Source organism: Penicillium angulare, assembly GCF_028827245.1.
Source record: "Penicillium angulare strain IBT 27051 chromosome Unknown utg000004l_segment0_segment0, whole genome shotgun sequence".
NCBI classification, from domain to species: Eukaryota; Fungi; Ascomycota; class Eurotiomycetes; order Eurotiales; family Aspergillaceae; genus Penicillium; species Penicillium angulare.
Window position 1 is genome coordinate 1,925,515 of NW_026623163.1, and position 18,157 is coordinate 1,943,671.

General features: G+C 47.1%; 8 protein-coding genes across 8 annotated transcripts; 4 read left to right on the forward strand and 4 right to left on the reverse strand.

Annotated features, from left to right (window-relative positions):
• Positions 1-20: 20 nt before the first annotated feature.
• On the forward strand, positions 21-1,729 carry N7478_004656 (FAD-binding oxidoreductase; the record flags this gene model as incomplete). The annotated part of the gene is made up of 4 exons (XM_056920870.1): positions 21-344; positions 427-876; positions 936-1,171; positions 1,225-1,729. 4 exons carry the CDS (start codon positions 21-23, stop codon positions 1,727-1,729), a joined length of 1,515 nt encoding a protein of 504 aa, XP_056778907.1.
• Positions 1,730-2,707: 978 nt separating this feature from the next.
• Positions 2,708-3,310, reverse strand: N7478_004657 (uncharacterized protein; the record flags this gene model as incomplete). Its single annotated transcript, XM_056920871.1, has 3 exons — positions 2,708-2,846; positions 2,915-3,247; positions 3,306-3,310. 3 exons carry the CDS (start codon positions 3,308-3,310, stop codon positions 2,708-2,710), a joined length of 477 nt encoding a protein of 158 aa, XP_056778908.1.
• Positions 3,311-5,830: 2,520 nt separating this feature from the next.
• N7478_004658 (arylsulfotransferase family protein) lies at positions 5,831-7,424 on the forward strand (the record flags this gene model as incomplete). Its single annotated transcript, XM_056920872.1, has 2 exons — positions 5,831-6,685; positions 6,750-7,424. The coding sequence occupies 2 exons, from the start codon at positions 5,831-5,833 to the stop codon at positions 7,422-7,424; spliced, it is 1,530 nt and encodes a 509-aa protein (XP_056778909.1).
• Positions 7,425-7,797: 373 nt separating this feature from the next.
• On the reverse strand, positions 7,798-10,499 carry N7478_004659 (lysophospholipid acyltransferase family protein; the record flags this gene model as incomplete). Its single annotated transcript, XM_056920873.1, has 6 exons — positions 7,798-7,957; positions 8,013-8,269; positions 8,327-8,638; positions 8,689-9,364; positions 9,417-9,672; positions 9,722-10,499. 6 exons carry the CDS (start codon positions 10,497-10,499, stop codon positions 7,798-7,800), a joined length of 2,439 nt encoding a protein of 812 aa, XP_056778910.1.
• Positions 10,500-10,830: 331 nt separating this feature from the next.
• Positions 10,831-12,018, forward strand: N7478_004660 (pantoate--beta-alanine ligase PAN6; the record flags this gene model as incomplete). Its single annotated transcript, XM_056920874.1, has 2 exons — positions 10,831-10,867; positions 10,931-12,018. The coding sequence occupies 2 exons, from the start codon at positions 10,831-10,833 to the stop codon at positions 12,016-12,018; spliced, it is 1,125 nt and encodes a 374-aa protein (XP_056778911.1).
• Positions 12,019-12,267: 249 nt separating this feature from the next.
• On the forward strand, positions 12,268-14,587 carry dbp7 (putative ATP-dependent RNA helicase; the record flags this gene model as incomplete). Its single annotated transcript, XM_056920875.1, is given in 2 exon segments — positions 12,268-13,681; positions 13,698-14,587. The coding sequence occupies 2 exon segments, from the start codon at positions 12,268-12,270 to the stop codon at positions 14,585-14,587; spliced, it is 2,304 nt and encodes a 767-aa protein (XP_056778912.1).
• A 37-nt stretch (positions 14,588-14,624) lies between these two features.
• On the reverse strand, positions 14,625-16,017 carry N7478_004662 (WD40 repeat domain-containing protein; the record flags this gene model as incomplete). The annotated part of the gene is made up of 2 exons (XM_056920876.1): positions 14,625-15,708; positions 15,764-16,017. The coding sequence occupies 2 exons, from the start codon at positions 16,015-16,017 to the stop codon at positions 14,625-14,627; spliced, it is 1,338 nt and encodes a 445-aa protein (XP_056778913.1).
• A 338-nt stretch (positions 16,018-16,355) lies between these two features.
• On the reverse strand, positions 16,356-17,427 carry N7478_004663 (NAD(P)-binding protein; the record flags this gene model as incomplete). Its single annotated transcript, XM_056920877.1, has 2 exons — positions 16,356-17,303; positions 17,356-17,427. The coding sequence occupies 2 exons, from the start codon at positions 17,425-17,427 to the stop codon at positions 16,356-16,358; spliced, it is 1,020 nt and encodes a 339-aa protein (XP_056778914.1).
• Positions 17,428-18,157: the final 730 nt, after the last annotated feature.

Sequence of the window (18,157 nt, forward strand, 5' to 3'; positions counted from 1 at the left end):
TTCATTTCCACGCCTTCATAATGCGTGTGAGCTCTCTTCTGTTATCGCTGGCCGGCTCGGTGACTACGGTCGCAGCTGAGCCTTCCAAAGTTGTCGCCAAAAACTCTCCATCTGTGAAAGCTGGCTGTCAAGCCTTGGAGAAGCCCCTTGCTGAATCGGTGTTCTTACCCAACACTGCTATTTACGACTATGAAGCCCAGAACTTTTGGTCAAACACTGAGATTTTGACCCCGGGTTGTGTGTTCCGCCCACAATCGAGTGACGAATTAGCTGAGGGTGTGAAGGCTCTTGTTAATGCTGACGCCGAATTTGCGGTGCGTGGTGGCGGCCACATGGGTATTCGGGTAAGTTTCCCCCTTTAGATTGCGCATAACGACACAGAATGTGGGAGAAAGATATGATATGAATGGATCTGACATATTCCAGGGCTCCAACAACATCAATGGCGGTGTCTTGATTGTAATGTCAAATCTGACTACCCTGCAATTGAACGAGGATAAATCAGTTCTCTCGGTCGGCCCCGCCTATAGATGGGAGCAGGTATACTCCTACCTCGCAAACTATGACTTGGCTGCTGCTGGTGGTCGCCTTGGCCCTGTTGGCGTGCCAGGTTTGCTTCTTGCTGGTGGCGTCAATTTTTACGGAAACCAGGTTGGCTTCGGCTGCAACACTGTCATCAACTACGAGGTTGTTCTGGCCGATGGGTCACTTGTTAATGCCAACAGCACCCAGAACTCGGATCTATTTTGGGCCCTGAAGGGGGGTAGCAGCAACTTTGGTTTGGTTACTCGTTTTGATTTGGAGACCATTCCGTCAACTCAGGTGTGGGCTGGCGCTTATACCGTATCAGCTGAATATGTTGATGCTTTCCTTGCGGTATGTCTACTAGTGGTAAATTTCAGGCGTGCGTGGTGAATGACTGCTAATATTCTTAGGCTATCGCAACATATGCTTCCGACATTTTCGACACCAAGACTCACATCGTCCCTGCGCTTGTTCCTGGGGATTCGACTCTCGCGTCTGTTATCTTGTTCTACGACAGTGACAATACAACCTTCCCTGACATTTTCACTCCCTTCACCAAGATACCTAGCGTCAGCAGCACACTTGCATTCAAGACTGTCGCGGAATTTGCCTCAGAGCTTGGCGCAATGGTTGTCCCTGGTATCAGGTAAGGCTCGACCTACACAATTTTCTGATTGACGTCAAGCTAACAAGTTATAGTGACGTTTTTGTTGCTGGAACAGTGAAGGGAACGACCTACGATGAACTTTACCAAGGTATAAGCATCATCAACACGACCTTCTTCAACGAGCTTCCTAAGCTCTACGCACAGGTTCCTTCTGCCAATATCTCGACCATTCAGCTAGACTGGCAGCCAATTGGCGCCGACTGGATTGAGGCGTCCGAATCTCGTGGCGGTAACGCTCTTGGCCTTGATTCCTCCCAGGTGTACCTGTGCTACGCCGAAGTCGTCGAATGGATCGGATCGGCATATGATGATGTCGTCGCATCATGGGTGGAAGAGACCACCTATGCGATCAACAATGCCACTCAAAAGGCCGGATTGTACCATGCGTTCAACTACATGGGTGACGCTGCTGGGTTCCAGTCGATTTTCCCCGGATATGGCGCGGGTAATCACCAGAAGCTGATCAAGATCGCCCAGAAATATGATCCCAATGGTGTATTCCAAACGCTGATGCCTGGTGGTTTCAAGGTCTATTGATCTAGTACACAGCCACAAGGGTCTGTTTAGCCTCGTTTCGTGACCGAATGTGGCAACACTCAGCCGTGGGTGACAGGGCTCTGATATAAATAGATATACAATTCTATATTAGAAAAGATTCAGAGGGTGTAAAATCCTGCTCTTATTTCCAAGAACCATGTGGTTGGCCCCGAGGTCTTCGCACCTAGATGTTGAAGGATCTCTCAAGCTAAGGTTATACTATGTAAGGTATTTTCAATGTGGGGCGTGACTACGAATAGTGCTCCCTCAAATGTTCAATGTAGTCAGAAGTAGGTTTGGGAACCTCATTTTATCTCGTTTGCTGCAGTACACCTTACACATTTGGGTTTTTGAGCCAAAAAAAGCCCGAGACTTCAACTGTCTCCGTGAGATCATCAGCTGGCGCTTTTATGCTCCTTTGACCACTTACTGTTGCAGCAATCGCAGATCCGAATCCTTCACGAGTTACAGACTTTTGTCTGTAGTGTTTTGATATCATAACAAATGTTTTGGGTATTCAGCAGGGTGCAGTAGCTCGTCAGTGGGTGCTCAATACTCGTAGACTGAAAACTTTGACTTGTTTTCTTGACAAAAGAAGGCTGAGTATGTTGGCGTTGGGTGTGTATATACATGGAGTGATAGTGGTGTGGAGTTCCGGACTATTCATCGGCGGAACAACTTGAACCTCTCAAGGTTGGTAGCATAAGTATTTGTACAAACCGACCGTGACATGAAGACATGGCATACATCCTATTAGCGTCTTTTAATCTGGGCCTTGCTACCTATGCCCACTTTGGCTACTTCAATTTCTATTGGAGACGTTGGGCAATGATATTATCGGATAGACCGATGTGTGTTCATCCATTCGTAAACATATAAAACCCGCAGACACGTTGCTTTTTGTGAGGCGTAAACGTAAAGGTGTGACAGCGCACATCCGAGCAATATGGTAGACCTTAGAAATTTCTCATCTGCTTCTCATTCGACTCGGATTGCGGGGTCATCGCTTTCTTCCTGCTCCCGTTTCTCTCCCCACGGGCATCGAGGAGTTTCAGCTGGCCACAGCTTCTTGTAGATATACTGAGCTTGGCTCCACTCGTCCCAGTAACCATCAGAGCTGAGAATGAGAATAGTCAGTAAGAAGATGGCTTTGACCGTTAAATTTATAGGATATGTTATTCATACCTGACGTCAAAGCTCTTGGGTGCCAGCATGTATGCTCGCAGCAAGATAGTGGTGACCACATCATCATAGGGCTTTCGCGCGGTCTTGCAGAATGACCAGCCACCTTTCTTGATGATGAATGGCTCGTGTGCATCATCGCCGACGCCGTTGATGTAAATGCCTTTCTCGGCGTCGATCTGCACAGGAGTCACTATCTCGTCGTCGTCGGTTGGACCACTGATGTCGAGGTTCTTGGCATGATCGAGAATCAAGGAGACATCCTTGATGAGATGCAGCCAGGCTGCCTTCCACTCCCCGGAATCCCAGTTGAGAACTTGGTAGTAGTGTGTGTATCTTGATTGTTCATAGAGGTTAGAATCAAGTCTCAGAAAGCTGTTTGGTCATTACCCACCCCATGCTTGATGCAATGGATCACTTGGATCAGTGAATGTGTTTTCTTTGGGTCAGAAGAGTATTGAAGATAGATGGAGGATGTGTTGACTTGGGGAATTCGCTGTAGATAAATACTCCAAGTTGGTCTAAACAAAGAGATGGTTGAGATTCAAATCAGGCAACCGTGAGGGGTGAGCCTCATTGGCGCCTAGAGATGTACATGGGTGCCGGGAACTTGTGCTTTCACCTTACAGTTTGCACGAACAACTCTCTGTACCTAATGTGAATTTGTTTTATTGTGTTTTGTTGCTGTTGATTTTCTCTATACTTTGAAGCGATGAAGGTTGTCGATTCTTAAAAAGTCAGGTACGTATAGTCATTCTCGAAATCGGCTTGACCACTACACTCACTGAAACTCCAACCATTTCACTCCAGAAATGATAATAAAATCGGATTCTGATTCTCAAATTCAAGTTTATTCATGCAGCCATTTGATGTTCTGGAGACCTAGTAATAGTAAGAGCCCTGGATCATCCATATGATCATATCCGAGTCTAGAGCGGCCCCTTTCCGCACCCAGGCTTTCAAGTTGTCGGGAAAGTATAAACTCGGGAGTTACTACTACAGCCTGAGTCAACCCGAGAACTTGAAAATGGACAATCCCACTCCTGCAGGTGGTAAAAAGAACAGTAGAATCAATTTCTTTGTTCATATAAAACTATAAAAGAACCAAGATATGTCATTTCAATCCCACCGCATTAGTTATTATACTCTTTTTCATCTCCCTATAGGAATTTCAGCCTCTAGAATTGCTTTAGTTAAGATATTACGGGAGACGATTAGACCGATGTTTTGGAAAAACCATTTGAAAGACGTGTGTAGTATAAAATAATGTTAAACGCGTATTCAAAATGTACCGCCTCTAGTAAGGAGTGGGATTATTCATCGGGGTGACCATAGTATCCGACGCGCTATTCTCCGGCTAGCCCATGTCCTCGGCGATTTCAATATATGATTCATGAAAAAAAGGATTACCCAATGAGATATAGTGAATTAATATTCAGAAAAGACAAATTATGCCAATCGAAAAAGTGGAACGAATGGCAAGGATCTCCACATACGGCCTCCCTTGAAAGTCATTTCACCGATTACTTTACCTAAAAATGTAGCTAAGTGTTACGTATATTGGGCTCCTTTGTAATCGGCCAGGAAATGTTTGAACTCTTTATACGAAAAAAGATATTGCACTTTACCTAAGGATTCAGAACTGCCGATCGCATTGCCGAATGTCCCAGATTAGCACACTGACCTCCACACTGGAATGGGGGGGGGGCGGGTGATTTAGCTCATCCATGCAAGGTGCCAACTACCCCAGATTTTATCATAGGGTATCAGACGTGCCCAGCGAATTGGTAGTGATGTAATTGCAGCGCGGAACACCTAGTCGAAGCCAAGTCTTGAGTTTTGATTGGACAGCCCTACTCGCAACAGAATTGAATATTTGAACTACCCGGATTCTACCAGTCTTTGGAGACTTTTCATTGAAATACGACAAAGCTTGAAGCTCGGCAGTTTTCATTAAGACACCCACATTCAGCCCAACCTTCACTTTGTGGGGAAACACGGAGCGTCAATGGGAGTGTCTCCACTGTGTCTCCACTGTGTCTCCACTGTGTCCCTCATGCCCCACTACCGGTACGAACACCGGAGCTCAATGTCGTCCGACAAAACCGTGACTGCTGCTGAACGAATATTTCTAGGTCCGTTTTAACTTAGCTGAAATTCTAATTCTACTCAGTAAGGTTCAGTTCCGCAAGGCACTTGCTTTGTAGGAAATTTCCGCCCGTCACTATCTGGGCATGGTTGATATTGGCGTCTATAGAAGCTACTACAAGGTCGACATCTGGCATCACCCTAGCTTATCCGACGGATGCAGGGACGGGTTGAGCCTGATGTTCGCTTATCATTATACGATCTACCCCGCCAGCTATTTCAACCCAACCGCCCGGCTGGTCAACGGACATCCTGGGAGGTATATATATTCTACTTTTTCAGGTACACTCCGTCGATTTACGATATAGTAGCAAACATTCAATGAATAGGCTTTTCCATAGTTGGTACGTCCCATGAAAAAAGGGCAATTGAGTCAAACTCTATAAGATTGGAGATTACCCGGCGGCCGCTTCCGTACTAGATATCATTATCACCCCAGGAACTTGAACAAACTAGCGCCACATTAGTGCGTACCATGATGGAAAGTGTGGGGATGATGCTCGGGTCAATTCCGCATCAGCCGCCTTAGCCTCTAGCTGGCACTCTGTATTTTCTTTATCGGGATGTGGAGGGATAGTCATTAACCGAGAGACGACCCGGGCATCATATTTGCTGGGGGGGAATGCGGGGAATGAGGATCCCTGAACACGATATCGAGAGACGAGAATTTCCAGGTATAAATGTAGATCGGTTCGCCTTCATTTCAGGTGTATAATCACCAAAGACAGAGTTGAAAAACAATAAAGTCCGGGAAAGTGTCTCTGCGTCTCCATGGCACCAAGTAAGTGGCCAAACTTCCCTCGAGCTCTGGCACTTGTGGCTAGTGTGGTTAGCTTCAGCACGGCCCAGGGCTCAGAGGAGGCACGATGGCCGCTACAGACATACAAGAGCTCCTCAATTAAAACACCATATCTGAATGTCTCAAAGATGGGCCAGACCGAGCCTGGGTATCTATTCTTTGCCCCGCAAGATATCCTACGAGGCACTGGTCATCCTTCCATCTACTCTGATGACGGACAACTTGTATGGCAGGGTGTCAATGGTAACCAGTCCGCTCTACAGCCTCAGACTCTTGATGGAGAGCCTGTGATCGCCTACTGGGAAGGGTATAACGGTGAGGGCTTCGGGTTCGGCCACATTAGTATCCTCAACAGCTCATACGATGAGATCCATCGTGTTACTTTGGATTGCAAAGAGCAGAACTTTGTGACCATCTTCGATCCTATGATATTCAACTCATGTATCGACATCCATGAGAGCCAAATTACCGACAACGGAACATTACTAGTCACTGCTGTTAATGTGACGCAGGCTGATCTAAGCTCTGTTGGAGGTCCCAAGGACGGCTGGATTCAAGATGGTATTATCTATGAGATTGATATAAAAACCAACGAGGTCCTCTTCCGCTGGAGCGCATATGAGCATGTCTATGAGGTCCCTATGACCTACGATATTGCTCCTTTCGGAGCATCAGGTGCCGGTACTGGCACAAACAAGACCGACCCATGGGGTTATCCTCATCTGAACTCCATCGCTAAGTATGGAGAACACTACCTCGTGTCATCACGTTACATGTGCAGTATCTTTTGGATCGCCCCCGACGGGACCATCGATTGGCATCTTCATGTATTTGCCCATCTCTGATTTCTCTCGTTCACCGACATCAGATGTACTGACTTGTCATGACTAGGGTCGAACCGGTGGAGACTTCAATCTTACCCTCGACACAAGTTTTTGTTACCAGCACGATGTCCGCATTGAGTCGCAGTCTGCAGACAGTGTGACGCTCGGGCTTCATAATAATGATAACACTGAATTCACAGGAAGCTCCTCCTTCACGACAGGTATGGTAATAGAACTTGAACTCCAGGGTTCGAAGAAAGTTACCCTTAAGCGCCGAATGTGGGATGCGGGAGATCCAGTATTCGCTCAATCTCAGGGTAGTTATCAAGCCTTAGGAAATCATCATGTTCTCCAGGATCATGGTGCGGTGCCTAAGATTGAAGAGTATGATGAGAATGGTGCGACTGTAATGCGTGCTTGGTTTGGTTATGAGGATACTATGCAGACATACCGCGCTTACCGATATCCGTGGACTGGTCACCCCTCAACAAAGCCGGATGTGGTGGCTTGCCCATCTGGTGATAACGCTGCCGTGTATGTGAGTTGGAACGGAGCAACTGATGTGGACGCCTGGAAGGTATATTCTGGGTCTCAGGTTAAGAAGACAGCGCAGCGAAGTGGATTTGAGACTAGTATTCTTGTTAGCGGATTATCAAAGGGCGAATCTGTGGTTGTTGAGGCTGTTGGTGGCGCTGGTGATGGCACAAAGTCTGCATCTACTCGCGTGGGAGTGAACTGTTGAATGCTTCCAAGAGTTTAAGTTTCTCAAATTCTAATATGTGAATATTCTTGCCACCATAATAATGCTGCATTATTCATGCGAGTTGAGCCTGCATGCAAATAAACAGATATGATACTTTAATCATGACAATAAGCTTTAGTTACCTAATGTAATATCACTTTTTTAAGCATGATTCCCATCGTGCCTCATCGCCTTTCATTGTCAAAAGAATATGTCTAGATATATGTATTGTTCAATTGAGGAAGAAGAATTATGTCCAAAAAGCGTGCCAAGGCAAATGACGAAGGGGTATTATATTATGAACAGTTTCCCCGTTATGGTGTATAAGTAATGTAAGTTAAAGCCGGCACTGGGGTACATGCAGGTACGGGCATTACAGCTTCGAATCTGTACCAATGGCCTTACGGCGCATTTGCTTTGAGGAAACATCGGCGGCTGCAGGTGCAGCCGCGTTGTAGAAAAGTTGTCGTCCAACAATGTCAGACATGGTCAAGACACGCGAGGAAACAGTAGCGCCGTCACGGCGATTTTTGCTTTGCAAAATGTTAGCAAATATACATAGCAGTATAGGAGATGTCCTGATCTTACCCTTCGCGACGGGATTGCGCTATAAGTTCCGTAAAATCCCACAGTCGGCCATGGGGCAAAACTTTGCCTGTATTTGGATCTCTCTCTGGAGCCCACTCTGGTGCAAGTTTTAACGTAGGGCCTGCCTTCGAATCCTTCACTTTAGCAACAAGAATTATGCCTTCTTCTTCAAATCTTTGATATGAGTTCTTAAGAGTCTCCTTGTTGACAGCCTCAAAGTAAGAAAGATCCCCTTGGTGGTACAGAGTTTTGCCAAGCTAAAAGAGGTTAGTTATTTTGAGTATTACAGAAATTTGGAACTGGCGATCGCTTACTAGCTGTGCACTATCTTGCGCCTTCTTCACATCAACCCAGTTTTCCTTGGGGCCGTCAAGAGAAGGTGTTAAGCCAAGCAAAGATACGGCACAGAGCCATGATGCTTCTATGAAGGGCCAGATGAGGAAGCAATAAAAATCATAGTTTTCGCGACCGCAAAGGCGTTCGGCCTCGCTTAGTTCGACGTATTGAGGCGTACCGGAAGCATCGCGAGTAACATGAATAACGTTGTCATCCACTAATCCCTGCAATGTTTTTTCTAAATTGGTGGTTAAGCCCTCTGGCGGGAAAATGAATTCTCCACGGAAAAGCTGTGCGATATGGTTAGACATGCTATTTGGATAAGGTAGAGGCGACATACCTGGGATAGAAACAAGACCTGGTTCCTCAAGGCTTCATACTCGATGCGTTGGTTAGTGGGACCGCCACCTTGCTTGATTTTCGTATACATTGCGACTGATACCAAGGCTTCGGTGATGAACAGATGAATGAGCATGTTTCGATAGAAGGATAGCTGGAAGCGATCAACAGCATAGTAGGTTGGCTCCGCCAAGCCTGGGATTGTGCCGACTAGTTTCGGTCCTAAGACATCAAGAGCTCGATCTACAACCGTTTCGGTTGGTGAACGGTAAAAATGAGCAACTCGGCCTCCCTTAGCGCGAACGCGGCCACAAAGCCAGTCCAAGCGTCGGACGAGTTCAGCTTTCCCGACTCCTCGACCACGTAGAGTCAACAAAACAGTACCAACAAGCGCAGTTGGCATCATCACGGAAACGTCGTTGATTTCAGATAGAACTCTGTAGCCCAAGGTTCTTAGAATTCGGCCTCGCTCAGCTGAAGCTAACTTCTCGTTCGGCTTTAGATCTGCCATGTTGAGGCGAGTTATCTGCTGTCCCAGGAATTCGCGCAAACTCCATGGCTCGTGGAAGCGAATATCCACACGGCCCAATTTGAGAGATAAAACCGAAGATGACGAAATAAAGTCAGCTAGATTCTCCTTTTGTTTCGGTTGTCCTAAAAGTTCACTGATATATGACCTAGAATATTGTTAGACTCATCATAAATGGTGCGTGCGGTAATTTTTCATACTCGGTTTCAATGACTTTGTCGTATTGTGTGCTGACTGGGCAAATAATTGTATCCTCCACCCGGCCGGATAAGACACTGTCGACAATGAAGTTGAGAATTCCGAACTTGGGAGAAAGGAGTTTTCCTGTTCTAGAGCGGCCGCCCTCGATAAAACACTCAAAGTTGAATCCTTCTTGGAGGAGTGTGTCAATGTATGCCTGCACAACGGTTTGGTACAAGGGATCATTTCCAAAGCTGCGTCGAATCCACATGGCACCTATACGGGTTAGAGTGAGAGACTAAGAAATGGAGATGTCGTAACTAACCAGCATGTTGTAAGAATGGACCAAGGACCGGGATATTCAAGTTGTCGCCAGCAACAATAATGGGGAGCCCGATGCCCAAACGATAGCAAATGATTTGCAAAGAAACATAGTCAACATGAGACTTATGGCAAGGCAGGAACACAATAGACTGTTTTTTCTTGGCTGCGGCTTCAGCGACAGATCGAAGACGCAGAACCTCTTCGCTGGAGACATGGATGCCCTGGTGGTAAGCGCGGGTAAGAAGCTGGGTACACATGTAGTATGCGGTTCGAATGAACGTCTTGCTTTCCATCTTGCAGATCATATTGTCCATCATTGTATTCACCACTTCCCAAAGACTGGACTCGATTTCATGACGGCGACGAGCTCGCTTCTCATCGAACGTTTTGCCTTCATTAATCGCGATCAAACCCTCTTTCTCTTCGACTGTCAGTCGACTGAATGCCAGCTCCCGGACTTTCTCTTGCAGCATAGTACTTGACACTATGGAGGATTTCATTCGCTCTGAGAAGCCGGGGTAGAATACCGGTTGGCCGATGGGGTCATCGTACGCGCGCCAGCCTGTTCCCGACATGTATAGACTGACTTCGCGGAGGAAATCGAGGGGGTTTTCGCGAAAGCGGGCCATGTGGCTGACGATGTTTCGTTCGGTGATCTGTTCATGCTGAGCTTCGGGGCCACCTGTGAAACCAGATGGGTGGATTTTGAGCTGGCTACCGGCAATCTCCAGGTCAGGAGCGGAATGGTCGTCGTTGATCGTTGCTTTAGGGGGCGCCATGATTGGGATATGACGGTCGGGAAAGGGAGATCGCGATAAAGCTACCTAGATCATATGTAAAAGTAAGGCCCATTGAAGGGTACAGGTTGCGTCAAGGTTCGAATGGAGTGAAGAATGGAGAGGCGCTGCGGGACAAGGCCATAGCTTCGGAATCGAATCCCAACAAAAACGGGGGGAGATCATCCCCGGAGTGACTTCACGGGTTGTTGCTTTCCCCACAGCCGAGGTGCAAGTCACGTGAAATGCATGAATTATCGGAATTTTAGTCATGGATCCAATTTAGCTTCACTTCAAAAAGCATCTAGCGTCCATCTCGAAGTACATGCCCACCATGTCTCGTTTGGTTAAGGGTGTTCGATCGTTTTCCTGTATGTTTGCTGATATCAGTGAAGTACCATGATCCCGAACTTACATATGCTTCCTTATTTAAGCTGCTGCATCGTCGCTCCTTGCCGATACTACCGCCTCGACATCGGCCCGTCAACCTAAATCCTTTCAAGTCTTTCGTGATGTGCCTCAATTGCGCCAATTACGTCGGAAACTACTGCAAAATGAACGAACAGTGGGCTTCGTGCCTACTATGGGCGCTCTTCATGAGGGACATATCTCTTTAATTCGAGAAGCAGCACGCGAAAACACGGACATTTTTGTCAGCATCTACGTCAACCCCACTCAGTTTGGTGTCAATGAAGACCTTTCTAGCTATCCCCGAACCTGGGACAGTGATGTGGAGAAATTGGAGAAGATAAATGATGAACTGGCTCGGGTTCAGGCTAAAGCAGGCCCAGGGCAAGCCACGGGACGGATCACAGCTATCTTCGCACCAACATCCAAAGTCATGTACCCTACATTACCTCCATCATCCGAAATCGACGGCCAGGGTTCCTTCGTTACCATCACCCCCCTTTCGACAAAACTAGAAGGGGGTTCACGACCGGTCTTCTTTCGCGGCGTCGCAACAGTTTGCATGAAGCTCTTCAATGCGACTACTCCAGATCGAGTCTACTTCGGGCAAAAGGACGTACAACAGACTGTCATTATCAAAAGAATGGTTCGGGATTTCCATATTGGAACGGAGGTACGGATCATAAGTACGGCGCGTGAATCAGACGGCCTCGCGCTGAGCTCTCGAAATGTGTACCTCGGCGACCGTAGACGTGCTGTGGGACTTGCTATCTATCGAGCACTCAAGGCCGCGGAGGGGAGTTATCTGGCCGGCAAGACCTCGCGTGCAGATATCTTAGGAGCTGCACGTGCTATCACCGGCCAGGTGCTATCTGAGCAGAACGCACTTTCGCCATCAGAGAGGGCCCTCTTTGAGGTTGACTATATTTCCCTAGCTGATCCCGAGACCCTCGAAGAGCTGGATGTCGTCGAGCCTACCAAGGGAGGTGTTCTTAGTGCAGCTTTGAAGATGGCACCTCTAGAAGAGACCAATGCTGGTGAGAACTGCGGGCTGGGCGATGGCAAAGTTCCCGTGCGACTTATCGATAACATCATCCTCCAGCCTCGTTCCTGATCTAATCAGCCATAATACCTACATGTACATATGCATATATAGAGCATTCCAATAATGACCAAAAATATTCGATTATCCAACCGGTCTCCAAAGCGGTAAGTAGGGCAGAACTGTAGGGCTCGGGCCGAGATAATTCCATTTCTTGGCGGCAGAAAAAAAGTTGCGATAGCAACTTATCTCTTCTAGCGCTAGAGATTTTTCCCTCCAACCAAAGCATACCCGACCACCGGGAAAATACGATATTTAATCATGGCGGACGATGGAATGCTTCTGAATTTCGCCATCGGCGATAATGTTATCAAACCTGAAGCCAAATTCAAGGGAGGAACATGGCGCGCTCGCCTTTCAGCGAAAAAGCGCTCACAGCACATTCCTGGCGAGAACAGCGATGGGAGCAAACGCAATGCCGATTCAAAAAACCCCAATAAGATTCAAATTCCTACAAATAGACCTGCCAAGCGACAAAGGACTGGCGACTCCGACACACGAGATGGCAACCGTCACCGGTCGCAATCCCAACAGCAACCACGCCGGCATCCTGGCCAATTTGCCTCGTCGCTCTTCACGAGCAACCCCGAATCGAAAACTGCCGATGAACCAAAACCAGAAGAAAACGTCGAGGATGTGAAACCAACAAACGCCGCCTTGGTTGATGGGATCGATACTTTTACTTCTCTAGGCCTGTCGCCTAACCTAGCCGCACATCTGCTTACGAAATTAGAGTTAAAGGCACCAACTGCGATTCAAAAAGCTTCGATTGAACAGTTGTTGAAGGAGGAAAGCGATGCATTCATCCAGGCTGAGACTGGTTCAGGAAAGACTCTTGCATATCTACTTCCACTCGTCCAACGCATAATGGATCTTTCGAAAGCAACCAAAGAAGCCGGTCTTCATCGTGACAGCGGCTTGTTCGCCATCGTCCTAGCACCAACTCGCGAACTTTGCAAACAAATATCTGTCGTCTTGGAGAATCTCCTCCGTTGTGCCAATTGGCTCGTCGCTGGTACTGTTATCGGTGGAGAAAAGAAGAAATCAGAAAAGGCTCGCTTAAGAAAAGGACTCAATATCCTGGTTGCCACTCCCGGTCGTCTAGCCGATCATCTGGACAACACCGAAGTCTTGAATGTCAGCAATGTCAGATGGCTAGTGTTGGATGAGGGTGATAGATTGATGGATATGGGTTTTGAGGAAGAACTACAGGGCATCGTTAAGAAGCTTGACGCAAGACAACGACCAAGCCGGATTCCCGGTGTACCAACCCGCAGAACGACAGTTTTATGTTCGGCTACACTGAAGATGAACGTACAACGTCTCGGAGAGATTAGTTTGAGCGATGCAATGCATATCAAGGCTAACCCAGCCGATGAGGATGAGGATTCTCGAAATGCCAAGGACGAAGATGCTTTCCGCGTTCCCGCTCAATTAAAACAATCTTACGCCATTGTTCCCGCCAAACTACGTCTTGTCTCATTGACGGCCTATCTCAAAAGAACATTTATTCGCAAAGGATCTGTTATGAAAACGATGGTCTTTGTTTCATGCGCAGATTCAGTTGATTTCCACTTTGAAGTCTTCTCCAGAAGATATGGCGACAGGCGCAAAAAGTCTAATGATAATGACGACGAGAAGGAAAGCAAGGAGAAGGAAAGTAAAGAGAAGGAAAGTAAGGAGAAGGAAAGTAAGGATGAAGAAAAAGAAGAATCCACGCGAAAATCTCTCTCCTTATGGCATTCATGGCACTATCGCTCCCGCCGAGGCATTCTCCACCCCAACAAACCCTGTTACGATCCACCGACTCCACGGATCATTACCTCAACACGTTCGAACTGCCACTCTGAACTCCTTCTCTCGCAGTCAGGAAGCCTCGGTTATGGTCTGTACTGATGTCGCTGCCCGTGGCTTGGATCTGCCCAATGTCGACCTTGTTATCGAGTACGATCCCGCCTTCAGCTCAGACGACCACACCCATCGTATCGGTCGTACCGCCCGTCTGGGCCGTGATGGTCGTGCCTGTATTTTCCTCCAGCCCGGCTGCGAAGAGAGCTACGTTGAAGTTCTCAAGCGTGGTTATCGTGATGGAGGCAAAGCGCTTACACGAACCGACGCAAACGAGATTCTGAAGCGCGGCTTCGGCGTCACTCCCGACTCAACATCTAAGAACTGGGAGGAGAAGACTACCGATTGGCAAATGGATGTCGAGCGGTGGGCTCTGGATAATCCTGAGTACTTGGAGATGGGGCGTCGTGCATACCAGTCTCATGTCCGCGCTTATGCAACCCATATTGCTGCCGAGCGAAAAATGTTCGATATCAAGGAACTTCACTTGGGACATCTTGCTAAGAGCTTTGCTCTACGCGACCGACCGGGCAAGATCAATGTGCCTGGCCTTCGCCAAGGAAAGGAGGATGCAAAGAAGGACTTCAAGGCAGCACGCAGTGGTGTCGCCGGTAACAAGAGAAAGGCCGACGGCGATGCATCTGCTTCCAATACAGATGATGCAGCACGCAAGATGAGAGCCAAGATGAGGGAACAAATGTCTGGAGGAGCAAGCGAGTTCAACTTGGCTTGATATATTATTGTACAAAAGCATGAGCATTATTCTTTTCTCAGTAGATATCCCATAATGAAATTTTTCCATCCTTGGACCCTGCTGCCAACCAGTGCGTTTGTTGTATTTTCTGATTTCTTTGGTCTTGAACAGCCGCCAAGGAGTAGTCAGATCTCTCAAGCGATTGCCCTTCACCACCGACCTCGGTCCTGCTCTCCGCTCCAGGATTTTCAGGACTATTTGCTTCTGGTGGTCGTGGTGCAGTAGCAGTATTCCCAAATGCAACAGAGTAGCATCCATCCTTATGCCACTTAAGTACAGCAAGTTCCTTCATGGTTTTACCAGAATAAATCCGCACTCTGCTGTCCCATCCCGCAGTAGCAAATATCTTACCATCACTCCGTAATTTCAAGCCCTGCTGCCCAGAATGCTTTGTATTAACTGTTTTCAGAGGTGTCTCTTCCTTATAGTTGATGATTGGGATATCCCCCAGGACCTCAGTCCCAGGAACGGGATGCTTAATTATCAAAGCATCAGCAGAAGAAGAGAGGAAATAATCTTTCGACGGGGAAACATCAATCGAAAGAACAGGTTGCGTATGTGGACGGCTAGCGTAGAGCCTTTCCCATTTTAACGGGTTTGAAGCAATATTTTTAAGTTCAAAATCGGCTGGGGCTAGTGGTCCTTTGTGGAAGAGGATCATTACATGTCCGTCTTCGTAGGCGGATGCCACATAAATATCGCCGGAGGAGGCAACGAAAATGTTGACCGCCATTACCATCCCGGTCTTAACAGCTGGATCTGATGAGATGGTGGATAAACGGCGCTCAGTTGGCAGATGGAATATATCAATTCCTCCAGAGTCCATCGCATTTGGTACTGCGAAGAGAGTAGTAGGCCGGGATGTAGAATCGGGCTCATCTTGCACATCTTGCGATGAGATGTCCGTAGTGTGGATAGATGTCATTGAGAAGGCGCAGAAATTCAGTGCATTAACAGGCATAGAATGGAGTAACCAAGGTTGTGCTCTTGTCTCTGTAGAGTTTGATTCGGCGCCTAAGTCAACAGGAAGAGTCTTATCGAGGTAATCTTCATCATCCACCCGGATCTTCCAAACACAAAGCTTGTGGTCACGACCATGTCTATTTCTCTGATTAGCGGACAGATGCTAACTGATTTCAGTTGGAAAAACCCTACGTGTAAATTTCTGTGATTCCAGTGTCATATTTAAATCCTTTCACTTCGAGTACTGCGCCTGCGTGTGCTTTCCATACCGTCACTGGGCGTTTTGTCGCTAAATCCCAAATAACGACCCACCCATTGGCATCCCCGGAGACAAGTCGTAGGTTTTGAGCAAAGATGTCTAGCGCGTGTATCGGAGCACCATGGCCTCGTAGTATGTATACTGGGGCTGCTGGGCCATTCTGCGCCTGATTTATTTGGGCGGCCATTTCCTGTCGATGTTGCACAGTCGAAGTTGCCTTGAGCCGCGCGCATCACAAATGCACAACAGCGTACCGCCTTGGCAGCACCCACCTGTACCATTACTTTGCTAGACTTCCAATTTTCCAATCTTGGGTTTTCTTTACAGGCTACAAGTGTCACGTTTATTGGTAGGATTGTTTTTAGAATATTATCCAATTTTTAGAGCCTTGGAATTCCACACCATGATGTTCCAACCCGAGGAGGTAGTCTGGAGCCACTCAAAACTTCAAAGGTTGAATAGATACATCCATTGTATCGTGAAGCCGAGAGCTCGCCTTCTGGGCAGCTCGTGCCATGATCCACTCTAATGAGTCTCTGCCAACTCATCATTCTCAGACATGCGAATAGCAATAGCCGTATACTCATCCAAATCCTCGACAGGGAGACCCAAAATATCATTGTGGACCTCGCTCGTCAGAACAGCACCATCTCCATTCGGGAAAAACATACGACTGTAAAGCATCTTGGGGAAAAGAGCATAGTTTCCTTTGTGGACGGCCTCATGCCCATCAGTCCATCGCGCCTCGGCAGTTTCGTGGGTGATAGTCCAGTCAGCATCAGTGGTACCAGTGACGCGTTTCGCGCTCTCAAACATCTCAAGCTGGTTGACCCGGAAGCTAGTAACATAAACTGAAGCATTCGCGAAGTGAGACACGGTCGGCGATTTGTCGTTCTCATCGTCTGGGAGATTCTTCAAACTAAGCAGGCTGGCGATGGCTCGGCCACATTGCGGCCAGGTGGTAGTTGGGATTTTCACAGTGCCGTCATCGAACTGGATGAAGGAGCGATTCTTGAAATCGAAACCATAGCGGTATGGCCCTCCGCCGAGACTGAACTCGTACCAGAAGCTGCAAACCAGGAAGATATACGAAGTGTCTACAAAAGATTTGAATTGAGTCTGTATTTTTTCGCGGCTTTGACTCAGTGTAACGCCATCACATAGCGGGATGTTTCCGTCATCGATACCAAGCCAATTGGGGAGAACATATGGTATTCCTGCTTTGGCAGCTGCCTTCGAGAGCTTGCTGATGGTGTCTGGTGGAGCTGCCAGTGACATCGTAATGATCAAAGCCTGCTGGCCACGGAGCGCTTCTACTAGCTCAGTGTCGTCATCATCGTTATAGTCAACCTTGACTATTTTGAGACCATCTGGAAGCTTGCTTGAGCTGCCCGGACGAGTAATTGCCGTCACAACGTGTTTGCCTGTCTTCAGCAAGGGCTCAACCAAATATTTTCCAACTTGGCCGCCTGCCTACCTTTGGGTTAGACTTGAGGTTATTGCAGAAACAGATTTAGTTACTTACGCCGACGAAAGCAATCTTCTCGATGGTATTGGAAAAGCCCTGGGGCTGGTCTTTAGCATAAACTAGGGCCATTGTAGTAGTTTTGTTGTTCTGCTGTCTTAAACAATGGAATTGAATGAATATTCAAAAACTCTAGATACCTGGTGATATGAAATACTCTTATAGCACTTTAATCTTCGTATTGAGTTCTGACAGATGTAGTCCAATGGATATAACGGTCTTTATTGTGTCCGAAAAATATCCTTATACTACCGGAGATTAGGCCCCACTCAAGCACTAACTCCGGATCTACTAAACCCAGGCTATGCACAAGTAGCAAGACAAGGCTTTAATGAACCAGGAGAACGGAACGATCCAATCAAGTTGACTATCTGCTTCTAAGTTATTTAATATCTTATCGCCGAGAAAGTCTGCCTCTAATGTGCTATTTACTATCTTACGTGGCCGGCCTTGATTGACCTGTTGAGACACCTAGTCTATACTAAATATACACCATGAGCCAGCTCTTCTGCAATTTTTGAGCCTCAATCATGCGTATTACAAATTGCTGCATGCCAATTAATAGAGGGGGATTTGAATTAGGTCCGGCAACGAAATATTCTATCCTCCGAGATATCTTTTTTTATCATTTGGTGGTGATTTTGTCTCACAATATCGAATCGGTTCAACTACCAATTTCTCTTCTCAAAACTTATATGAGGTTTATTGTACATTGAATTTAATTGAAGCGAAACTGCAGTAATTTAAGAGTATAAACAAATGTTTTGATCAAAAACTCCAAGCGGGCAGGTTGATCATCACG